The sequence below is a fragment of the Hylobates moloch genome, unplaced genomic scaffold (genome assembly GCF_009828535.3).
Source record: "Hylobates moloch isolate HMO894 unplaced genomic scaffold, HMol_V3 SCAFFOLD_14, whole genome shotgun sequence".
NCBI lineage: Eukaryota > Metazoa > Chordata > Mammalia > Primates > Hylobatidae > Hylobates > Hylobates moloch.
In genome coordinates, this window is record NW_026652289.1 from 45252775 (window position 1) to 45275521 (window position 22747).

At 42.0% G+C, this 22747-nt stretch overlaps 1 protein-coding gene, 2 long non-coding RNA genes and 1 other non-coding gene across 7 annotated transcripts in view; 2 read left to right on the forward strand and 2 right to left on the reverse strand.

Annotated features, from left to right (window-relative positions):
• LOC131381177 (uncharacterized) overlaps window positions 1-10452 on the reverse strand; it is a 33971-nt gene extending 23519 nt beyond the window's left edge. For both annotated transcript variants that reach the window (XR_009209723.1, XR_009209724.1), the window contains exons 1-2: window positions 10409-10452; window positions 8648-8749 (exon numbers count right to left, since the gene is read on the reverse strand). This is a non-coding gene — a long non-coding RNA (uncharacterized LOC131381177). The remainder of the gene's footprint in view (window positions 1-8647; window positions 8750-10408) is intronic.
• A 78-nt stretch (window positions 10453-10530) lies between these two features.
• LOC116482547 (uncharacterized) overlaps window positions 10531-22747 on the forward strand; it is a 53799-nt gene continuing 41582 nt past the window's right edge. The window contains exons 1-5 of one of the 3 annotated variants that reach the window (XR_009209722.1): window positions 10531-10813; window positions 12165-12320; window positions 14245-14300; window positions 14418-14453; window positions 14561-14721. This is a non-coding gene — a long non-coding RNA (uncharacterized LOC116482547). Of the gene's footprint in view, window positions 10814-12164; window positions 12321-14244; window positions 14301-14417; window positions 14722-22747 lie in introns of those variants that run through there. The other 2 variants (XR_004251890.2, XR_009209721.1) reach the window with 2 other exon arrangements.
• On the forward strand, window positions 13461-13587 carry LOC116482794 (small Cajal body-specific RNA 15). Its single transcript, XR_004252058.1, has one exon. It is a non-coding gene; the product is annotated as a small Cajal body-specific RNA 15 (non-coding RNA).
• FSD2 (fibronectin type III and SPRY domain containing 2) overlaps window positions 16169-22747 on the reverse strand; it is a 30557-nt gene continuing 23978 nt past the window's right edge. The window contains exons 11-12 of the mRNA XM_032176103.2: window positions 19634-19810; window positions 16169-17133 (exon numbers count right to left, since the gene is read on the reverse strand). Of these exons, the coding sequence (XP_032031994.1) occupies window positions 16881-17133; window positions 19634-19810 (430 nt within the window). The 3' untranslated portion in view covers window positions 16169-16880. The remainder of the gene's footprint in view (window positions 17134-19633; window positions 19811-22747) is intronic.

Here is a 22747-nt window from a genome sequence, read left to right on the forward strand (position 1 = left end):
GCACAATCTCGGCTCACCGCAACCTCTGCCTCCCGGGTTCAAGCAATTTTCCTGCCTCAGCCTCCCGAGTAGCTGGGATTACAGGCATGCGTCACCACCCCTGGCTAATTTTGTATTTTTAGTAGAGATGGTGTTTCTCCATGTTGGTCAGGCTGGTCTCGAACTCCTGACCTCGGTGATCCACCTGCCTTGGCCTCCCAAAGTGCTGGGATTACAGGCGTGAGCCACCGCGCCCGGCCTGCTTGCATCATTTTAAATGACTGCCTAGTATTCTACTGTATGAATAGACCATAATTTAATCAGTGAACTTTTTTTTTTTTTTTTTTTTGAGACAGTCTCACTCTGACTCCCAGGCTGGAGTGCAGTGGCGTGATCTAGGCTCACTGCAACCTCCAACTCCTGGGTTCAAGCATTCTCCCTGCCTCAGCATCCCGAGTAGCTGGGATTACAGGCGCCCAACACTACACCTGGCTAATTTTTGTATTTTTAGTAGAGATGGAGTTTCACCATCTTGGCCAGGCTGGTCTTGAACTCCTGAGCTCAGGCAATCTGCCCTACCTCGGCCTCCCAAAGTGCTGGCATTACAGGCATGAACCACCACACCTGGCTAATTTTTGTATTTTTAGTAGAGATGGGGTTTCACCATGTTGGCCAGGCTGGTCTTGAACTACTGAGCTCAGGCAATCTGCCCTACCTCGGCCTCCCAAAGTGCTGAGATTACAGGTGTGAGCCACAGCTCCCAACTAGTGAACACTTGATGAGCTTGTTTTTGCCTTGTTAGAATTGAAAACTTGATTTATCATCTCACCCTCCTAAGATTTCATTAAAATCATACTTAAGAAATAAAAAGAGACATAAAGATATAAATAAGAGAATGGGAAAAGAAACATAAAGATCTAAACAAGAGAATGGGGAAAAGATCATTTAGTAGATCAGAGATTTCAAAGAAATTTTGGAAGATAGCTGATGAAGGAATGATAACTGATGCGGGGGAAGCAGAAGAAACTGCGGAGGGTGGGAGATATAGCCCAGGAAAAAAATTTCACACTACGGAATGCTAGAAGGGTCCAGAAACAGGAAATATCAGAGACAACTGAGTACAGGAATGAGATATAAGGCCAAGATTCCACATATGAAACAGTTTTCCTTCCCTTCCACCTCTGCATGCAGAATGCCTTACAGCCAAGAATCTACCCCCAGGGTGAGGGTGTGATAGGAGGAACAGAGACCATCCACAACTTCCCATACATTCACACATCATGATGAAACGTTATTCTGTAAATAATCTAAGGGCTCCATAGAAAATCCCCTGCATTCTACCCATTACAGTAAAATATCAGCATTCCTGTCCCATCATCTTGGCCAGCAGACAAGTTCCACACAAGAGAGCTCACAATCCACTTATTACTTCATTAAAAAATATAAACAGTCAAGACCCCCCCCCACTCCAAACATTTGAGGAATACTTCCCATGTGAAATAAAGATGGGTGAGATCACGCCACTGCACTCCACCCTGGGCAACAGAGCAAGACTTTGTCTCAAAAAAAAAAAAAAAAGAAAGAAAGACAAAAAAGCTTAACAAACTGAAATAATTTTTCTTAAATCCAGAAGAAAAGTGAGGTCACAGGGCAAACCACTATCCCCAAAATTGGAGAGGCAGACAGGTATGTACAAAAGTCACAAGCTACCCAGAGCAGAAATCTCCAAAGGAACCAATGCCAGGGCAGAAAAATATGAACTGTAATTGAATTGCCAGAGGCTAGGTGTAGACAAGTCTGAAAGTCAAAAATTCCAGGAGAAACCAGAAACAGGGGAGGGAGAACCCAAGCTTCTGTGAGTTTTACCTCCAAGAGTTTGACCAGGTTCTCACAATAAATATTAGGGAAAAATCTTGTGATGCTTCTAGCAGAAGAAGAAAAAGAACCGTTTTGAAACATGCCAGAGCATGCTGTTCTTAACAAAGTCTGCCCTCGGGAGAAATATTTAATCAGAGCCTAAATTGCTGGAGTTTTATCAGAGCCTAACTGGCCTGGGAGAAGGGAAAAATGCCTAACTCCAGCCCACTCTGGCCATCTTGTCCCACCTAAGGGGGAAGAAAAAAACTGAGAAGCATTTGTAAAGTTCACATTCCAGAAGCACATGCTCACTAAAAGACTAAGACCTAATCACAGGGTTCATAGAGGAATACTTCCCCTCTCCCCACACCTTACCCCCACATTACTAAAGGCCTATTTGCAGCAGTTCCTTTTAGCCGGTACATCCTGTCCAGCTATGAAGAAAAAATTACAAGGCAAACTAAAAGGCAAAACACACATTTTGAAAAGACAGAGCAAGCATCAGAACCAGACATAGCAGGAATGTTGGAATTACTAGACAAGAAATTTTAAACAACTTTGATTAATATACTAACAGCTTTAATGGGTAAAGTAGACAGCACGCAAGAACAGATGGTCAGTGTAAACAGAGAGATGGAAATCCTTAGAAAGAACCAAAAAGACGCTGGGAGCGGTGGCTTACACCTATAATCCTAACACTTTGGGAGGCCGAAGTGGGGCAGATTGCCTGAGCTCAGGAGTTCAAGATCAGTCTGGGCAACATGGTGAAACCCTGTCTCTACTAAAAATACAAAAAAATTAGCTGGGGGTGGTGGTGCCTGCCTGTAGTCCCAGCTTCTTGTGAGGCTGAGGCACGAGAATCTCTTGAACCCAGACCCGGGAAACAGAAGTTGCAGTGAGCCGAGATCATGCCACTGCATTCCAGCCTGGGTAACAGAGTGAGGCTCTATCTCCAAAATAAATAAATAAACAAAATAAAATAAAAACAAAAAACCAAAAAAATGCAAGAGATAAAAAACACTGTGAATAGAAAATGAAGAAATGTCTTCGATGGGCTAATAGACTGGACATGGTGAGGAAAGCTATGATATATGATGATATATCAACAGAAACCTTTTTCCTTTTTTTTTTGAGATGGAGTCTCACTTCATTGCCTGAGCTGGAGTGAAGTGGCGTGATTTCAGCTCACTGCAACCTCCACCTCCCAGGTTCAAGCAATTCTCCTGCCTCAGCTTCCCGATTAGCCGGGACTACAGGCGCATGATGCCACGCCCGGCTAATTTTTTGTATTTTTAGTAGAGATGGGGTTTCACCATGTTGCCCAGGCTGGGACTACAGGCATACACCGCATGCCCGGTTAATTTTTTGAATTTTAGTAGAGACGGGATTTCACTGTGTTGCCCAGGCTGATCTTGAACTCCTGAGCTCAGGCAATCCACCTGCCTTGGCCTCTCAAAGTGTTGGGATTATAGGCGTTAAGTCACCATGTCCAGCCAATAGGAAGCTTTCAAACTGGCAATAAAAGAGAACAAAGACAAAAAAAAAAAAAACAAAAAAAAACCAGAAGAGACTATCTAAAAACTATGGAACAACTACAGAAGATATAGCATATGCATATTATGAATACCAGAAGGAGAAAAAAGAAAAGAATAGAATAAATTATTCATATTGTTTGAAAGAATAATGACTTGAGAGTTTCTCCAAATTAATGTCAGATACCAAACTACTGATCCAGGAAGCTCAGAGAACACTAAGCAGATAAATAGAAAAAACAAAAACAGAAAACTGCAACCAGGCATATAATTTTCAAACTACAGAAAATCAAAGATAAAGAAAAAAAATCCTGAAAGAAACTAGAGGGGGCTGGGTGCAGTGGCTCACGCCTGTAATCTTAGCACTTTGGGAGGCCGAGGTGGGTGGATCATCTGAGGTCAGGAGTTCAAGACCAGCCTGGCCAACATGTTGAAACCCTGTCTCTATTAAAAATACAAAAAATTAGCCAGGCATGGTGGCAGGCGCCTATAATCCAAACTACCTGAGAGGCTGAGGCAGGAGAATCGCTTGAACCTGGGAGGTGGAGGTTGCAGTGAGCCAAGACCGCGCCACGGCCCTCTAGCCTGGGCAACAGAGTGAGACTCCATCTCCAAAAAAAAAAAAGTAAAAAAAGAAGTATAAGTGATATGGTAACAAGTGAATAAAAATGGGATTCCATACAAGGCTCAGTTAAAGCCACAAAAAGGGCCAGGCATGGTGGTTCATGCCCATAATCCCAGCACTTTGGGAGGCCAAGGCAGGTGGATCATCTGAGGTCAGGAGTTTGAGACCGGTCTGGCCAACATGACAAAACCCTGTCTTCACTAAACATACAAAAATTAGCCGGGCGTCATGGTATGTGCCTGTAGTCCCAGCTACTTGGGAGGCTGAGGCAGGAGAATCACTTGAACCTGGGGAGGTGGAGATTGCGGTAAGCTGAGATTGGGCCACTGCACTCCAGCCTGGGCGACAGAGCAAGACTCTGTCTCAAAAAAAAAAAAAAAAAAAAGCCACGAAAGGCAGAAAAAAAGTAGAAGACAAAAATAGTTATAAAGAACAAGGGCAGCCAGGCGTGGTGGCTCACACTTATAATCCCAGCACTTTGGGAGGCCGAGGTGGGTGGATCACCTGAGGTCAGGAGTTCGAGACCAGCTTGGACAACATGGCGAAACCCCATCTCTACTAAAAATACAAAAATTAGCCAGGCGTGGTGGTGTGTGCCTGTAATCCCAGCTATTTGGGAGGCTGAGACAGGAGAATTGCTTGAACCCAGGAGGCAGAGGTTGCAGTGAGCCAAGATCATGTCACTGCAGACTGCAGTCTGGGCGACAGAGCTAGACTCCATCTCAAAAAAAAAAAAAAAAAAAAAAGAAGGGCAACAAATAGAAAACAGTAACAAATATGATAGATATTAATTCAACTATATCACTGTGAGGCCGGGCATGGTGGCTCATGCCTGTAATCTCAGCACTTTGGGAGGCTAAGGCAAGTGGATCACTTGAGCCCAGGAGTTTGAGACCAGCCTGGACCACATGGCAAAACCCTGTCTCTACTAAATAAATACAAAAAATTAGTGGGGCTTAGTGTGCCTGTAGTCCCAGCTATTTGGGAGGCTGAGGTGGCAGAAATCACCTGAGCCCAGGAAGTCAAGGGTACAGGGAGCCAAGATCATGTCACTGCACTCCAGCCTGGGCAATGGGAGTAAGACACTGTCTCAAAAAAGAATAATAATAATCACGTTGAATATCAATGGTTTAAATGCACCTAAAAGACAAAGATTGTCAGAGTAAATTAAAAAAAAAAAAGATCCAACTATACATTGTGTACAAAATAACACACTTTAAAGACAAATATAGAGTAAGAGGAAATGTGTAAAAAAGAAATATATACCATGTTAACACTAATCAAAAGAAAGCAGTGGGATGTTCAGGCAGTCCGTGTCAAGTAAAAAAAATAAATAAATAAAAGAAAGAGGCCAGGTGCAGTGGCTCACGCCTGTAATCCCAGCACTTTGGGAGGCCGAGGCGGGCAGATCACGAGGTCAGGAGATCGAGACCACCCTGGCTAACACGGTGAAACCCCGTCTCTACTAAACAAAATACAAAAAATTAGCCGGGCATGGTGGCAGGCGCCTGTAGTCCCAGCTACTCAGGAGGCTGAGGCAGCAGAATGGCGTGAACCTGGGAGGCGGAGCTTGCAGTGAGCCGAGATCATGCCACTGCACTCCAGCCTGGGTGACAGAGTGAGACTCCATCTCAAAAAAAAAAGAAAGAAAGAAAGAAAGCAGGAATAGCTATATTAATTTCAGACGGAGCAGAATTCAATGAAGGAAAAGTTATCAGGGATAGGCCAGCCACAGTGGGTCAGGCCTGTAATCTCAGCACTTTGGGAAGACAAGGCAGGTGAGTCACTTGAGCTCAGGAGTTCAAGATCAGCCTGGGAAACATGGCAAAACCCTGTCTCTACTAAAAATACAAAAATTAGCTGAGCATGGTGGCGCACGCCTGTGGTGCCAGCTACTCAGGAGGCTGAGGTAGGGGGATCACCAGACCCCAGAAGTCAAGGCTGTAGTGAGCCACGAGCTGTGATTGCACCACTGCATTCCAGCCTGAGAAAAAAAAAACAAAGTAGAAATTTCTTCTAAAAAAAAAAAAAAGAGGAGTTATCAGGGATAAAGAGAAGCATTATGTAATGATTAAGAAGTTATTTCTCCAAGAAGACATAACAGTCCTTAAAGTGTATGTGACTAGCAACATAATATCAAAATATGTGAGGTAAAAACTGATAGAACTGTAAAGAAAAACAGATGAATCCACTGTCATAGTTGGAGATTTCAACATATCGCTATCAGAAATAGACAGATCCAGCAGGAAGAAAATCAGTAAAGACACAGTTGAACTCAACAACACCATCAATCAACTGGATAATATTGACATCTGTAGACAACTTCATTTAACAACAGCAAAATACACATTTTTCTTAAGCTCATAGGGAACATTCACCAGGAGAGACTACATTTTGGGCCATAAAATACACTTTAACCCACTTAGGAGAATAGAAATTATACAATGTCTGCTCTCAGACAACAATGGAATTTAACTAGAAATCAATAATGGAAAAATAACTTAGAAATCTCAAAATATTTGGAGATTAAACAATATATTTCTAATTTACATATGAGCCAAAGAAGAAATTTCAAGAGAAATTTAAAAATATTTTGAATTAAATGAAAGTTAAAACATAATCAAAATTTGTGGGAAGCAGTTAAAACAGTGATTAGAGGGAAATTAACACCACTGAATGCATATATTAGACAAAATGAAAGATCTAAAATCAATTTTAGCTTTCACCTTAGGAAAACAGAAAAAGAAGAGTTAATTAAATACAAAGTAAGTAGAAGAAAACAAATAATAAAAATTAGAGCAGAAATCAGTGAAATTTAAAACAGAAAATAGAGAAAAATCATTGAAACCAAAAAGCTTGTTTTTGAAAAAAAGCAATAAAAGCAAAACACTTCTAGTAATCTAACTACAAAAAAAATTGAGAAGGCATATGAAAGAGGAGAACGTCACTACAGATCCCATGAAGATTAAAAGGGTGATAAAAACTCTATGCCCAAAAACAAAAACAAGAAAAAAACTCTACGCTCATAAATTTGGTAGCCTAAATGAAATGGACCAATTTCTTGAAAGACACAATCTGGCAAAACTCACACAAGAAGAAACAATCTGAATAGGCCTATATCTATTTTTAAAATGAAATCAATAATTGATAACTTTCAGAAACAGAAAGTACCAGGTCCAAATGGTCTAACTGGTGAATTCTATGAAACATTTAAGGAAGAAATTATGCAAATTATCTATAGTCTCTTTCAAAAGATAGAAGTAGAGAGAATCTTTCGTAACTAATGTTTTTTTTTTTTTTTTTGAGATGGATTTTCGCTCTTGTCACCCAGGTTGGAGTGCAATGGTGCCATCTCAGCTTGCTGCAACCTCCACCTCCCGGGATCAAGCGATTCTCCTGCCTCAGCCTCCCAAGTAGCTGGGATTACAGGCACGCACCATCACGCCTGGCTAATATTTTTGTATTTTTAGTAGAGATGGGGTTTCACCATGTCAGTCAGGCTGGTCTCAAACTCTTGACCTCAAGTGATCCACCCGCCTCAGCCTCCAAAAGTGCTGGGATTACAGGTGTGACCCACTGTGCCTGGCTTTCCTAATTCTAGGTGGCCAACATCACCCTAATACCAAAACCAGACAAAGAAAAGAAAATGACAGGCCAATATCTCTCATAAACATAGATGCAAAAATCTTCAATAAAACATTAGCAAATTTAATCCAACAATGTAGAAAAAGAATTATACACTTTTACTGTATTAGTCTGTTTTCACACTGCTGTTAAAGACATACCTGAGACTGGGAAGAAAAAGAGGTTTAATTGGACTTACAGTTCCACATGGCTGGGGAGGCCTCAGAATCATGGCAGGAGGCGAAAGGCACTTCTTATATGGCAGCAGCAAGAGAAAATGAGGAAGATGCAAAAGCAGAAACCCTTGATAAAACCATCAGATCTCATGAGAGTTATTCACTACCATGAGAACAGTATGGGAGAACCAACATGATTCAAATTATCTCCCACCGGGTCCCTCCCACAACACGTGGGAATTATGGGAATACAATTCAAGATGAAATCTGGGTGGGGACACAGAGCCAAACCATATCAATCACCAAGTGGGATTTATCCCAGGTATGGAAAGCTAGTTCAACATTCAAACATCAATGAAGGTAACCCATCATCACATCAACAAGCTAAAGAAGAAAAATCCCATAATCATGACTATAGATGCAGAAACAGTATTTCACAAAATCCAAAACCCACTTGTGATTAACGACTTTAAACACAATATAAATTATCATAATTGATCCCAGAAAAAGTAGAGAAGTTGAATAGTCCAATTACCACAGAAGAGAGTAGACTACATGGTTTAAAACACACCATATAATACTATATAATAATTTTATAACTGAGTTCTGCATCCTTAAAAGAGCAGATCATTCTAAAGTTAAATTATTTCAGACCATAGGCAAATATGAAATACAAATAAATTTAAGAAATCTAGTATAACTTTAAGTATCAATAGCCGATTAATATAGTACAAAAACCTCCTATGTACCAATATCATTCATTCTAAATAAACATCCTAAATAAATAATGAAACCTAATAGTGTGTCAAAATAATAATATACTTTGACCAAATAGAGTTATTTGGAAAGATCACCATGCTATAATACAATTTCCAGGACAAAAAAAAATGGACAAGTGAATGTTACGTAGCTCCATGGCAGCATTCCAGGCAGAGGAGACAGGACGAGCAGAGACACTAGGATGAAAACAGCACGTTATGCTCAGATGATACGATTTAAGACTTCTTAAGCTGGAGCAAGAAATGTAAAGCAGGCTTGGCCCAAACTGGTAAATTAATCTTCAAAGCACAACTAAGTTGCTGAAATATGCTGATTTGCTCCTAATTTTATATAAAGAATAGGCTCCAAACTCTTCAGCATGCAGTGAAGATCTTTCCTGCTTTAATCTAATTTATTTTACAGTTCAACCCGTGCTTCCTGTCTGTGACATTTCTTTTGCCCAGAATGCTGTCTCTGACAGTCTATGATGGCACATTCAAATCTTACCCACCATGTATTTTTTATTTATTTATTTAGAGACCAAGTCTTGCTCTGCTGTCCAGGCTGGAGCACGGTGGCACGATATCGGCTCACTGCAACCTCCCAGGTTCAAGCGATTCTCCTGCCTCAGCCTCCCAAGTAGCTGGGACTGCAGGCACCTGTCACCACGTCCGGCTAATTTTTGTATTTTTAGTAGAGGTGGGGTCTCACCATGTTGGCCAGGCTGGGCTCAAACTCCTGACCTCAACTGATCCGCCCACCTTGGCTTCCCAAAGTGCTGGGACTACAAGCATGAGCCACCACACCCGGCCCCTACCCATCCTTTAAAGGGATACCCCGAATGTCTATGAACACTCAGATAAAACTGAACTGAATTTGAATCCACTTGTACTACATTTGTCAAGTCTTCGTTTGTCTACTTCTTGAGAACTTTAACAGCTGTACTGGGTTACCCTCAAAATTCGTATCCTTCCTGGAACCTCAAAATGTGACCTTATTTGGAAAGAGTGTCATTGCAGATGTGATTAGTCATGATCAGGTCATACTGGAGTAAGGTGAGCCTTTTACCTAACAGGACTGGTGTTCCTATAAAAGACACAGAGACAGAGACACCCAGGGAGTATACGATTTGATAACAGAGAAAAGAATGGAGTAACGCAGCTACAAGCCAAAGAACACCAATGACTGCTGGCTCCCACGATTAGCTAGGAAGAGGCAGGAAGGATTCTATTCAGAGTCTCAGAAGAAGCAAGGCCCCACTGACATCTTGATTTCCGACTTCTAGACTCCAGAAAGCGAGAAAATGTATCTGTTGTTTCAAGCTATCCAGTGTGCGGTACTTGGTTATGGCAGCTTCAGAAAACTAATATAACGGCAATTTCAATTTCTACTTTATCTCCCTAGCCCCGAGAGTACCATGTGGATGTTAGAGTACAGGATTACGTAGACTCTCAAATCCCTTCCATGGTAAAAGAACGATTGGGCTTCCAGCAGTGGCCAAGAATTGCCAGACGCTTATGAGCACCTGCTGCGAGATGCTTGTACAGTGAATGCTCAGTAAAGTGGTGGCCATTATAACCGCAAGCAACGAGGCTACATAAATAGTAAGAAACCAAATACAACAAGAGGCAGCGGGAGCAAAGAGAGAAACAAGGGCAGCTGAGGAAGGAAGCCTCAATTCCCCAGAGGACATCCGCGGGCGGAGGAGATGTGAATCTGCAAGTCGTTCTCCCAGACCCCGCTGAGCGACTCCCGGCCGTCTCTCCACTCCCTACCGCCTTCGGACCCAGCAACAACCGAATCCTGTGCAGGCCTTCCCTGAGTCCAATGCGACTTTCCTGGATAACGTCAACTACCTGATCGGTTCTGAGCCTGCGTGAAGCTCCTTGGCGCATCCAGTAGTATCACGCTGGTGCGTGGGGCGGGACTTCCTCTCACGCACAGGAAACGAGAAGGGCTTTTCCGCCGGAAGGAGAGGGGATTTACTAGGAAGGTGGGACGTTGAAGGGGCTGTCGCGTGGAGTAAGTCGTGTCTCTGGCCACCCAGCAGAGCCAGTGACAGCAGCGTCCTGGTAGGCAGGCAGGCGTATCAGGTTTCAGAGGATGCGGCTGGGAACGGGAGTAGAGGTGAGGGGTCTTTGCATCTGTCGCTGTGTGTATCTTTTGGGGGTTCAGCGCCACCAGCGACCTGGGTCTCATTCATCGCGCTTACATTTCTCCACCTCATTTGAAGAACGAGCTTGGTAGCCCACGGAGCTGAGGTTAGTATAAATGCGGAAAAGAGAAGTATGCATTCACCAGACTGAAGTTTACAGTTTTCACATAGGTTGTGCTGTCCTGTGTCCCATAAGGGCCTGCGAGAACCCATACATTCTGAATCGGTGACGCCTGCTGGAGGCAGCAGCACCTGTTGCATTAATTTTAGAACACACACACGGAGTTGGTAATTCTTAAGCTTCCTGAATCTGCTGGCAGTCATTTGGTGTCAGAAGCAGAGCAAAACCATCTTGGTCATCTCCCTCCTTTTAGCTTAAACTGAAGCATGATGAGGGGAGATAGGCCGAAAATTATACAGCTTGTTAATAACAGAGCCGAGAGTGAAAGCGCGATTTCTTCATTTTCAGCCCGGAGTTATTTGTTCTACACCATACTGTTTCTTTCCATTGCTAGACAATTCGTCTTTTTTTACAAGGTTGATGGGGAGTTGCAAGGAGGAGTGAAGAGGGTGGTAATGTACGTCTACATACAGTATAAATCCGTGAAAGGCAAAATCTGTGTGTGTTAGGAGTTAGAACTGTGTCAGTCATCTACATCTTCCATAGTTTATAGATGGAGATGAGTCTGTCACGTCGCTTCTGTCATTTCCCTTTTAGCAACAAATGTGTAGTAACAATATGTGAATAAGGAACTTTCATTGCCTGTTACATACATTTACACAGAACGGCCTGGGGTTCAGTGAACAAGCTATGTGCTCACCCTAGAAAACTGATTCTGTAGAGTGCACTGCAGTCAAACCTCAGCTGTTTTAAGTAATCTTACATGTGTGGCTTAAGTGTCTTGTGCATTACTGCAGTCATCTCTCTCATGTTATGAAATGGAAATGTGTTGTAGGAAAGTGGCAAGCCTGTGAAGAAAGTAAGTGAGCCTGAGGCCCAGAAAACCATACATTAGCAAATATTGAAAAACTGTTCACATCACATAGGGGATATCTGAAGTACTGAGGAGCTCATTCAACCAGATGTTCATTGTGGGGAAGCCATGAATAGCCTCCCTCTCCTGGGTTCAAGCGATTTTCCTGCCTCAGCCTCCCAAGTAGCTGGGATTACAGGTCCGTGCCACCATGCCCGGCTAATTTTTGTATTTTTAGTAGAGACGGGGTTTCATCATGTTGGCTAGGCTGGTCTCGAACTCCTGACCTCAGGTGATCTGCCCGTCTTGGCCTCCCAAAGTGTTGGGATTACAGGCATGAGCCACCAGGCCCAGCAGGTTCATATTTTTAATGTTTCCTTCTACTCCCCAGGCACACACAAATTTGAAAGCTGCTTTGCTTTCTAATAAAGAGGCTTTTCCTTTGATTTGGAAGATAATTTGATGTCTTTTTTCTCTTTGCAGCTATATGAGCTCCCTGAAAGCACAAAGCAGTTATTTCCATCTTCGGATCATTGAGAGATTATGAAGGCACAAACCCTGCCTTCAATTTGCTTATAGTCAAGTGGAGCAGACACAAGTCAATGATTGCAGTATAGCCACTTAAGTAATCTAAAAGAGGTGAGTGTGGCACTTAACCTCTCCTGGGAGGGGGAGGAATAAGGCAGTGTTTCCAAGAGGTGATTTTGGAGCTATACAGGCATTAGGTAGACAAGGAAGGGGAGGTCCATTCTGGGTGCCTAGGACTCTGTGGCTGATTTATAAATTGTAAATGGTACAAAAAACAGTGTTGAGTATCTTTTACCTTTCTCCAGAGTACTGTTCTTACTTTTGGATCGTGCTTCTTGTTTTTTCCTTCCCTCTCCCTGTCACCTTTAAATTAAATGAATGTTTGGAAGGAAGTAGGAGGGTAAGAATCTTTCTGGGTGGCAGAATAATAGATGGGTCTACCAGCAGCAATATATATACCCAGTAAAGCCATCTCTAAAACTGTGTTTCTGCATTGTTACAGCGCATAGTTGGAAAATCTGTTTTGTTGGCTGTGTACTTTCCAGTGAATGGATTATATTCCTTTCTGCGATCCAGTCTTTTTGAATTTAAGGGCATCTCTTAAATTCCTTTCAAGCAAGAGACCTAACATTTAGACTTAGGAATGAGAGTAGGAAAGACAGCAAGGTTAGAATCCAAGTTTATACTACCAAAATATTTTTATTGGCTATGTCTGAGTGACTACATGTTGTTTGAATCAGCTGCAGGCTAATTTGTAACATTTCAAATAAATGTTAGTTTAACTCCTCCAGGATTTGAGTAAGGTGAAAATAGAGCTAAAAACCATGATTCTGTCACAGTCTGGGAAAATGAAAAAGCAATCAATTAGTGAGTTGGGCTTAATTTTTTTTTTTTCTGGAATTGGTGATAGCAGAAAACAAGCAGTAAAGTAGTCAGACGTGATACACTTGACAAGAACCACCACCTGTTCAGTAGCAACTCTAAAATAAGTACTAACTTAGGGGCAGTTGTTGTGCCCAGGTCATAGTCATACTCCTTCCAGGGGACCTCCTGATGACAGAAAAGATGCTGACCAGCTGGGGTCTTCTTTCCAAATAACAAACTTTTCTCTTGCATTAATTAACCATTGGTTACAGTGAAACAAGCATATGTACAGAGTTAATCTCCTATAGCTTGAAGTTATAAATGATCTTTGAGTATCTTGACATGTTAAAGGACAGTGTTTTAAAAGCTGGATTAAGTTATGTTCTTCTGGAGACTAAGAAAATAGAGTCCTTGAAATCAAGCTGACTCTGCTTTTAGCCTCCTAAATGAAAAGGTAGATAGAACAGGTCTTGTTTGCAAAATAAATTCAAGACCTACTTATCTACCAACAGCAATTACACACTTTCCATTGTCTTTCTATAGAAAATAGGAGTAGTACACTTATAGATGAGAAAACTGGAGAAAGACATAGTGAACATGTGAGAATCTTGCTCTACTAATTGATAGGAAGGTGACTAGAAATTGGAGAAGTTGTCTTGGTAAGTTGAGGAGAGGACTTTTCTTATAGTGCAGTCTGGTAGCTGAACCTCCTTGCATCAAGACCAATACAGTCTTATTTACAGAATGCCACATCACAGTGAATTGTGCTGTGGACAGCTTCCAGTGTGTGAGTTGTGGAAGATGATGATTTTAACAGATTTTGGAGGATGAGAAGTATTAAGAAAAAGGCCCCACTGCCCATGCATTTGTTCTGCTTTTTACTTTTGATCAAGTATACACTTCAGAAATATCTTATTGGATGTATACAAGTGATTGTGTGTCATTTGAACCAGCAGGAAGTAATTTATTAAACACACTTTTCTAAATAAAAGTTATTTAATTTTATCAGAAATCAGTGTCATTTTAGATTGCAAGTCTCAAACCAACTTTCCAATTCTGACTTGTAAGGGTGCCTTAAATTCTGAATACTGTACTCTATATTACTAAACCCATGTTCGTTTACACCAAGATTCTGTGGTGGTTTTACATATTCTTTTTCCCGTTTGTTAAGGTGGGGAGGCCACAGCTTATGTGAATGACTTTCTCAGGAGTTATAAAGCGATACAGGTAAAGCTAAGAAAAGAACAGATTTTGATATTTTTTGTTTTAACTGTCCAGTGTTAGGGATTGTGGCTACAGTGGTCTAATTTTTAAAAATTCCTTTTTTGCTTTGTTTTTTAACAGACTTATCAGCAGGTTGCAGGTGAACATGGCCTTGAGGTAAATCCTGTCCCTTGCTGAATACAGTTTTAGTACATTGTTTATAGTAGTTTCAGGAATTGAGGTTTTTTACAAAAATACAGAAGTTTTGCTTGGTTCTGTTCTAGATGTTTTTCTTCTAAATAAATGAGAAAGATGTTTCAACAAAGGCTCTTTATGCTGAATAATTTGATGCTAGAAGTTGCTAATCTGCTTTAAGTGGATTTTAAATGTCAGACAATTCTAGACAGTTTTTTCTTGGTCAAATAAAAATTTAATTAAAACTTTATAGGTGTTGAGTTTTTAATCCATTTATCCGTGTTCATATTAACATGTGTAGTATTCCATAAAGCCTATTAGAACCCTGAATTCAAACTTGCCTTCTCTGTGATATCCTGTTTCTTACTTGATAGTTTCTATTTCAGTAGCTGAGAACTTTTTTTTTTTTTTTTTGAGATGGAGTCTTGATCTGTCGCCCAGGCTGGAGTGCAGTGGTGCCATCTCGGCTCACTGCAAGCTCCACCTCCTGGGTTCACACCATTTTCCTGCCTCAGCCTCCCAAGTAGCTGGGACTACAGGCGCCCGCCACCAGGCCCGGCTAATTTTTTGTATTTTTAGTAGAGACGGGGTTTCACCGTATTAGCCAGGATGGTCTCAATCTCCTGACCTTGTGATCCACCCGCCTCGGCCTCCCAAAGTGCTGAGATTACAGGTGTGAGCCGCCGTGCCCGGCCAAGAACATTGTTAAATATACATAATATGTATCTTTTAATTGTTTATAACAAACTATTTCTGTGCTTACATCTGCTGTCCCTTGTTTCAGAGTAGACAGTCCAGCTTGGCAGGATAGGTGTGTGTGTTTATAACGAGTTATTAAATTGTCAGTGTGAATTGTTAATTCAGGAATCTGAGCTGCCATTTATACCAGTAGGCAGAGTTTAGTAGGAGATGAGAGTTTCAGTTTGTCAGACTTTGCATGTGCTGGAAAACATCAGAGGTTTTTTGTTTGTTTGTTTGTTTGTTTATTTTTGAGACAGAGTTTCGCTCTTGTTGCCAAGGCTGGAGTGCAGTGGCACAATCTCGGCTCACTGCAGCCTCTGCCCCTGGGTTCAAGCAATTCTCCTGTCTCAGCCTCCCGAGTAGCTGGGATTACAGGCGCCCACCACCATGCCTGGCTAATTTTTTGTATTTTTAGTAGAGATGGGGTTTCTCCAGAAAACATAAAAGTGGACTTTTGTTTTTTTAAACACGAAACCTTAAATGATGAGATTAGGGCATATCTGGGTTTAGAGGCATCTGTGGGACATGATACTGAATTGTAATTGCTTCACAAATGGAATTATTCTGCAGCTTCATTCACAAGCTTTGAAAATGCTATGTGTGCAGAGCTTAAGTGGCAACTGGAAACTTGAACGGGACAACCAGGAATGTAGCTGATGGAGTTGGGCATTGAGCTCACAGAATGTCCTGGGGGCAGTGAGGCAGGATGCCTGAAAGCCGCCTAGCTAGAGATCAGTCTTCCTTCCCGTGCTCAGCTTTGCCCTTTGGTGGGCTGTTAATTTCTTTTAAAAAATTGTTGCACATTTGCTAATATGCCACAGATGCCCTTCTGTTCTTTCACGCTGCCTCCATTTTAGGTTTTTTCCCATTTCTTGGCCATAGGCCCTTTGCTATAGTTTTGAAAGAGCCCTGCCATCCTTCACATGGAGAGCAGTAAGAGGCCAAAGAGCAGTGGCTGAAGAAGATACTAATTTATTCAACAAATACTTGGTGACAGCTGTTATGTGTTAGCCCTTGGTGATCTAGCAATGAACAAAACAGGCACTGTCCCTCCCTTCATGGAATTAGGCATTATAGAGGTAATTTCAAAATTAGAGAGTGGTGCATACTGTGTAAGAGTGGAACAGGGTATTATATAGAGTACACAGTGGAAGAGACCTCACCACAGTGCTGCTCACTATTGGGAAAACGAGGGTGGAAGACATTGAGAAGGGCACACGGCTTCCCTGGTTCTCTACAGACAGCCTCTCGCCTTCTCAAGTGTATTCTTGGCTGACTCATGAAGTGCATGGGTGTACTGGTGCTGCTGGAGCCATTAAGACTACCCTCCTCCTCTCCCAAGCTCTCTAGGTCCTGGAAACTCAAGATATTTTGCATATACACAAATACAGTTTGACAGCTTTAAAGACTTTTGAGTTCATTTAGTCTGAGCCTTTATTTTACAGCTGGGCCTGGTAATGACTATCCTAGCAGCACACAGGTAGCAGCACACAGGACTAGAATCCAGGTTGGGTGAAATGAGCACCAGCACACCAGTCTGTCAGATAATAGCATGAGCCATAAATTGTGCTGGGCACATGGTGCTTAAATGCCGGTTCAGCCAGCTAAGGCGTGAGTGGCTGCGAGAGGGGTAGGCATGGAAGACAGGAAACAGGACATCAGAATGTTCTAATAGAAAGTAACATGTTTTGGCATTGAAATGCCATTATGTACCTTTAGACACCCAGGCTTTTCCAAAGAAAAACAGGGATGCACAAATTCGTGAAGCTGACAACTAAATGTATATAGATGCTGAGAAAGGTCCACATTGAAAAATGACAACTTTGAATTTTCATAGTCTAATAGAATGCCAATCTTCTTTGGTGGAACTGTTATTCTTAGATCTGGAGTTGTTCTGTTGTGCAGAAATTCATACTTATGCCTGAAAATTAAATTTGACATAATAAAGTTTCAGTAATTCTATAGATTGACTATAGAACATTTCATACTAATTTTATTCATAGTCCTGTGATTTTGCTATTTTCTAGTATTAAATGACTACCAAAGTGACAAGCCATTTCTAAAACTATATTCTCTAAACTATCTCTTTTCTAAAATTTGTCCTAAGAAACGTTTTCTTTTTTTTTTTTAGACAGAGTCTCGCTCTGTCACCCAGGCTGGAGTGCAGTGGCACAATCTCGGCTCACTGCAACCTCGGCCTCCTGGATTCAAGCGATTCCCCTGCCTTAGCCTCCTGAGTAGCTGGGATTACAGGTGTGCACTACCAAGCCCGGCTAATTTTTGTATTTTTAGTAGAGACAGGGTTTCACTGTGTTGCCCAGGCTGGTCTCGAACTCCTGAGCTCAGGCAGTCCGCCTGCCTTGGCCTCCCAACGTGCTGGGATTACAGGTGTGAGCCACTGCTCCTGGCCGAAACATTTTTCAAACATCATTTTTTCTCTAGCAACCTCTTAACCTAAGAAATTTACCTATAGCATCCTGAACTCTCTTGCATCTAAACTAGCATAAGAATAGAACATGTTTTTAAAATTTGGATTAGACATTTGAAATGGGGAACCTTGTGATTTTCCATGTGATAAAATGGGCCTCTTGGTATAAGCTCTTCTATGCACAGTTACTCCAGTTCTTAAACTTTCAAATTGAGTGGGGAGCCAGTGGGCCTGTTACCAATCAATATTATATCACTATCCATGCTCTGCATCCTGTGTACTTTGAAAAATGGCAGAGATCAAAACCTGTCACAGGAATTTCCTAACCCTGCTACCTACAGATATTTGAAGAGCTCTTCAACAGGCTAGTCAACAGGCTAGTCTAGGCTACTGGGATAAGCACTTGGAATATGATCTAAATGTGTCAGAGGAAGCCTGCCTGTCTCTAGCCCATTTCACCTTATTTTAACTAAGCAGCTGCCAGAAGCTATATGAGTCCTTTCCTCTACTTTCTCTGCTACCACCAATAGAGTCTAATACTATGAGCCAAAAATGCAAGTCTGCTAGGAGACCTTATCCTAGGATACCTTACCTTCATTCTCCACTTGTAACGTGCGCGCACACACGTGCACACACACACACACACACACACACACACACACACCCCTACATCTGTAAGAAACTGGCTTGGCTCTAGCATTTGGCCTGTAGCTTTTGCCCTTCCTTTGTCATTCTTCTGTTTCCACCCCTCTTCTATTCTGTCTTCTTACCCCCGTTATTCCTCCCCCTACACACGGACTTCTAGGCTTTCTTTATGCTCCCTTAGTTTTACTCTGCCCCTTGTTCTTGCCTTTCTAAAGAACAGACTTTGATCTTTAGTCTTACTTCAGGCAGAATCCCCAAATAAAGTATCTGCCTCAGTGTATGGTAATTCTTGGATTTCCCAAACTGGGTGTGAGGTTTAGTAGATTTCATTAGAGTCTTCATCTATTATCGGGGGGAAGTTGGTCTTCCCACTTATGCTTGGGCATGACACATAATGTGTAAATAACCATGATAGAAGATCGTGGGCAGAGAACATTGGATAAACATTAATAGGATTCATCAAACCAAGGAGGGTCAGAGGCCCCATTTTATAAGGTATGATAGGAAAGCAGTGTGGGGTCTTGTTTTTCAGTTTTTGAGGTGAAGGAAGGTTGTAAGCATGGCCTTCTAAGTCTGAAAGTTTATTCATTGGCCTGGGCTTCATGAGACTTTTTTTTCCCACCATACGGAACTACTCCTTGTATAAAGACAGAGTGCCCAGCAGCAGGAGCAAACCAGAATTAGCCATAACTACTAAGCCTGTTGCCCACATTTACTTAAAAAGATGGAACTAGGGCTTCAAAGCAAACTATTGGCTTAATACTAAAGGTGAACAGAAATGAAAAATCAATCACTTAAGTGGTTAGGAATGAAATCTTTGGAGCCAGACTGCTTGAGTTTGAATCCAAGTTCCAAATCCATGTGGTTTGGATTATCTAATTGCTGTGAGGTGTGGTCTTCTTATTTTTATTCTTTTATTTTTGTTTATTTATTTATTTTTTTTTTTAGAGACGGGGTCTTGCTATGTTGCCCAAGCTGGCCTTGAAGTCCAGGGCTCAAACAATACCCCCACCTCACTCCTGAGTAGCTGAGACTACAGGTGCACACCACTGTACCCAGCATTCTGATTTTTAAAATGAGATAACACAATTGTGAGAAGTAAATGAGATAATGCATGTAAGAGTACTTGGCACATAATTCTCCATAAATTTTAGCTATTTTTAGCTCAGAGAAAAGCTGTTCTTTCTCCTCTTACTTGGACTTTAGGGAAAGTGGCTGGCAGCAACTCCTGAAACGTCTTAGAATATTTGTAAAACATAACGTGTGTCTTAATTATTGCTAGTGAAAAGGTCTTGCTGTAATCTTTCAAAAGCAAATTTTAATTGTGAGTATCCAGATTTTACTTTACCTTGATGATGCAAATGTGTGCCTCATGCACCAGGAGAGGCAATTTGCTCCCAGATCCTCCTGTTTAGGGACATCTTCAAAGGCCACACCAACTGTGTAGTCCAAATGCTCATCCACCTCCACCTCCCAGTAATGGTGCCCTCGGACTGGAATTAGATTTCCCATGACAGCAACACACCTGGTTTTAGAAAGTGGAAGCATGTGTGATCTGGGGTGCCCCAAGCCTGGCTGTGCAGGTCAGTGACGCCAGTTGCTGGGATCAATCAGTCGGTGGTCTACGAATGTGGTGGTAGGTGCTTCTGGATACTTAACTTGTAAAGCACCCTTAGCTCTCAAAGCTCAGTGGCTGATGCTGAAGATTAGAGATTATGATACTGTTTGGTAATGGGAGAGGAGGAGGCACTAAACCAACAGAACAAGTTTTGTTTGCTCTTTAAAATGGGGCTTTTGTAGAAAAAGGTTTGGTCTCTCTCTTCTTTTCTCTCCTCTCTTTTCTTTTCTCTCCTCTCTCTCCCCCGCGCGACCTGACCTCTACCTCTCCAATAAAGATCTCTTGGCTGCCAAAAAAAAAAAAAAAAAGAAAAAGGTTTGGTTCACTTGTTCATAAAAAAAGAAAAGGGTTGAAAATACACAATACAGCACGGTTAAGGGAACCATAAGCTTGAAGTTCACCACCATTGCTTATGGTACTAAATGAACATGGAAGGCCTTTGAGGTAGCCATCATGTTAGGGATGACTCCTGGTGGAAGACAAGAATTCAGAGGCCAGCCCAAGAAGAACAAGATAGCAGATTTCTCACAGATCATTAAAATCTACCTCCAAGGTTGCACTGGGAACAATTATACTGACAAAGATTAGAGTTATGTTCTGTTCTACATCAGCAAAGTATCAACAGAGGAAGGTTTTCAGTGAAAATCAAATTATATTAGTATCTCCAAAGTGAATGTTCTACCTTCTTCAGGAGACTCCTACATTAACCAAAATATATATAGCCCTCAACATCCCTAGAAAGATTTGTTCAGTTTAAAATTTTCTCTCTACTTTCAAAACCCCAAGTTCTTACTACCCGAGCAAAGCTTTGGGAAGGAAGTTGCATGTTGGTTAACTTCTACCTCGGTTACCTCACCTATAAAATGAGGCCATCTCTGCTTCAAGCTCCAGACTCACATTTCCACCTGTTGTTTCAAATTCCAAATGTCCCAAATGGAAATAGTCATATTCCCACCCCTCTTATCTACCAAAGTTTAGGGTGTAGTGGGGAGGGGTACATACTTCTCACATCTCCATTTTGGTTAGTAGAGTCATTATCTACCCGGTAACCCCTTGATGGAAAACTAAGACGGGAATAATGTAGTGGCTACAAGCTCACCTTCTAGTTTGATTCCTGCTTCAACCTTTAATAGCATTATACTCTTGGGCAAGTTACTTCTCTGTGTTTTAAGTTTTCTCATCCGTCAACTGGGATTGATAATAGTACAGGGCTGTTAGGATGATTGCATGAGATGAAATACATTTAGCACTTGGTAAGCACTCTATAAATATGGCAATATGATAGTCCCTGACTCATCTCCCTCTCTGTTGCCCTTTAAACAGGTGACCACCTAGCCTTGTTGGTTTTATGTGCTCAACAGCAGTTGACTTCCCTGGCTCCTCTCACCCACCCTGCTGCGTAGTCAAGCCCTCCATAGTCTCCTCTCTGGTCTCTTTGTTTCCCATCTGCCTTTGCCTTTCCCTCTCCCTCCCCAGCTCACGTTCTACCATGCACTGGAATCCTTCTGAAATGTAATCTGATCTTGTTCACCTGCTTTAAATCCTCCAATAATTCTCACCACATAGAGGATAAAATCCAAACTTTGTGTGTGTATTGGACTTTCTCCGACTTTCCTGCCTTATCTTCCACCTCTTCCCATCATGGATCCTATACCGCAGACATACCAAATTCCTTATATTTCTCCAAACATGATCTTTCCGGCTTCTTTCATATGTATATGTACAAAGCAATTATCTGCCTTGTTGGCCTAGAGAACTCCTATTTATCCTTCATGCTTTTGTCCTTCCAAGTCTTTGTCCTTGGGACTCCTACCATGCTTTGTCCATAAATCTACCTTACCTTTAATATGTGTGCCTTTTGCACGCACGTCTCCCCAACTTGAGATCTGGGTCTTAGGTGGGTAGGGACTGTATCTTCATCTCTTTATCCCCCAGGACAGCACAGTGTTTCACAGGGCAACAGATATATTGGCAACAGGATATTAAAATGGGACTCTCTAACTCAATTTGGCTGGATCCCCAAAAGCCAAGAATCAAACAATGGGTGTAAAGAACTCCTGTATTTCATGGTGAGATGTTAGAAATACACCCCCTAGGCAGAGGTTTAGAAGGAGAGAGCCAAAAACTGAGTTCACAGCTTTTCAGTGTAACAACAAAGGGTTGAAGTTGAAGATGCTTGAGGCTTTGTCTGCCCAGAAAGCTTTCTTATTCACACAAAGGAAGAGTGAAGTAGCAGTGGCCTCATCTAAGGTGTGTGTTTTTCCAGGAACAGGTGTGACTGGAAACCACCACAGGGATGCTGTCTTAGTGCTGTTTTTGAGGGGGTCCTGTCCAAGAGGGCTTCCTGTGAGGGTCAAAGAGACCTCAGCAGAAAGATGCTAGAGTTGTGTGGATGCAAAGGTTGAAGGGTAGGGAGGGGGACTGCCTGGGCCCACAGCTGCAGTCAGAGGGGCTTATGACAATGCCCATGAGAGTAGCTTTAAATGCTGCTTTGGTGCCAGTCAGGCAATACCTTTATTGCTTCTTACTCCTCTCTACACCCCCCAAACCTGGGTTGAAAGGGCAGAGGAGGAAAGGACAAAATTTTTTCCTCTGCACCTGCTGTTTCACACTGACACTTGCATACAGTAGCTGCTTAACCCATGTGCAGTAAAAAGGCTAGCAGGAAGCCAGGGTCAGAGGAAGAGCCAGGACCCAGCTAAGGAGGCTGGATAGTTTTCCATCAGTGGCCCTTCCAGCCCTAATACGAGAGCCCCTTTGCTTCCCTAGAAGATCCTCTTGACTCTAAAAATCAACCTACCAAGAACTATTTTTGCCCTGGATATCAGGAAGCTGAGAGGCCAT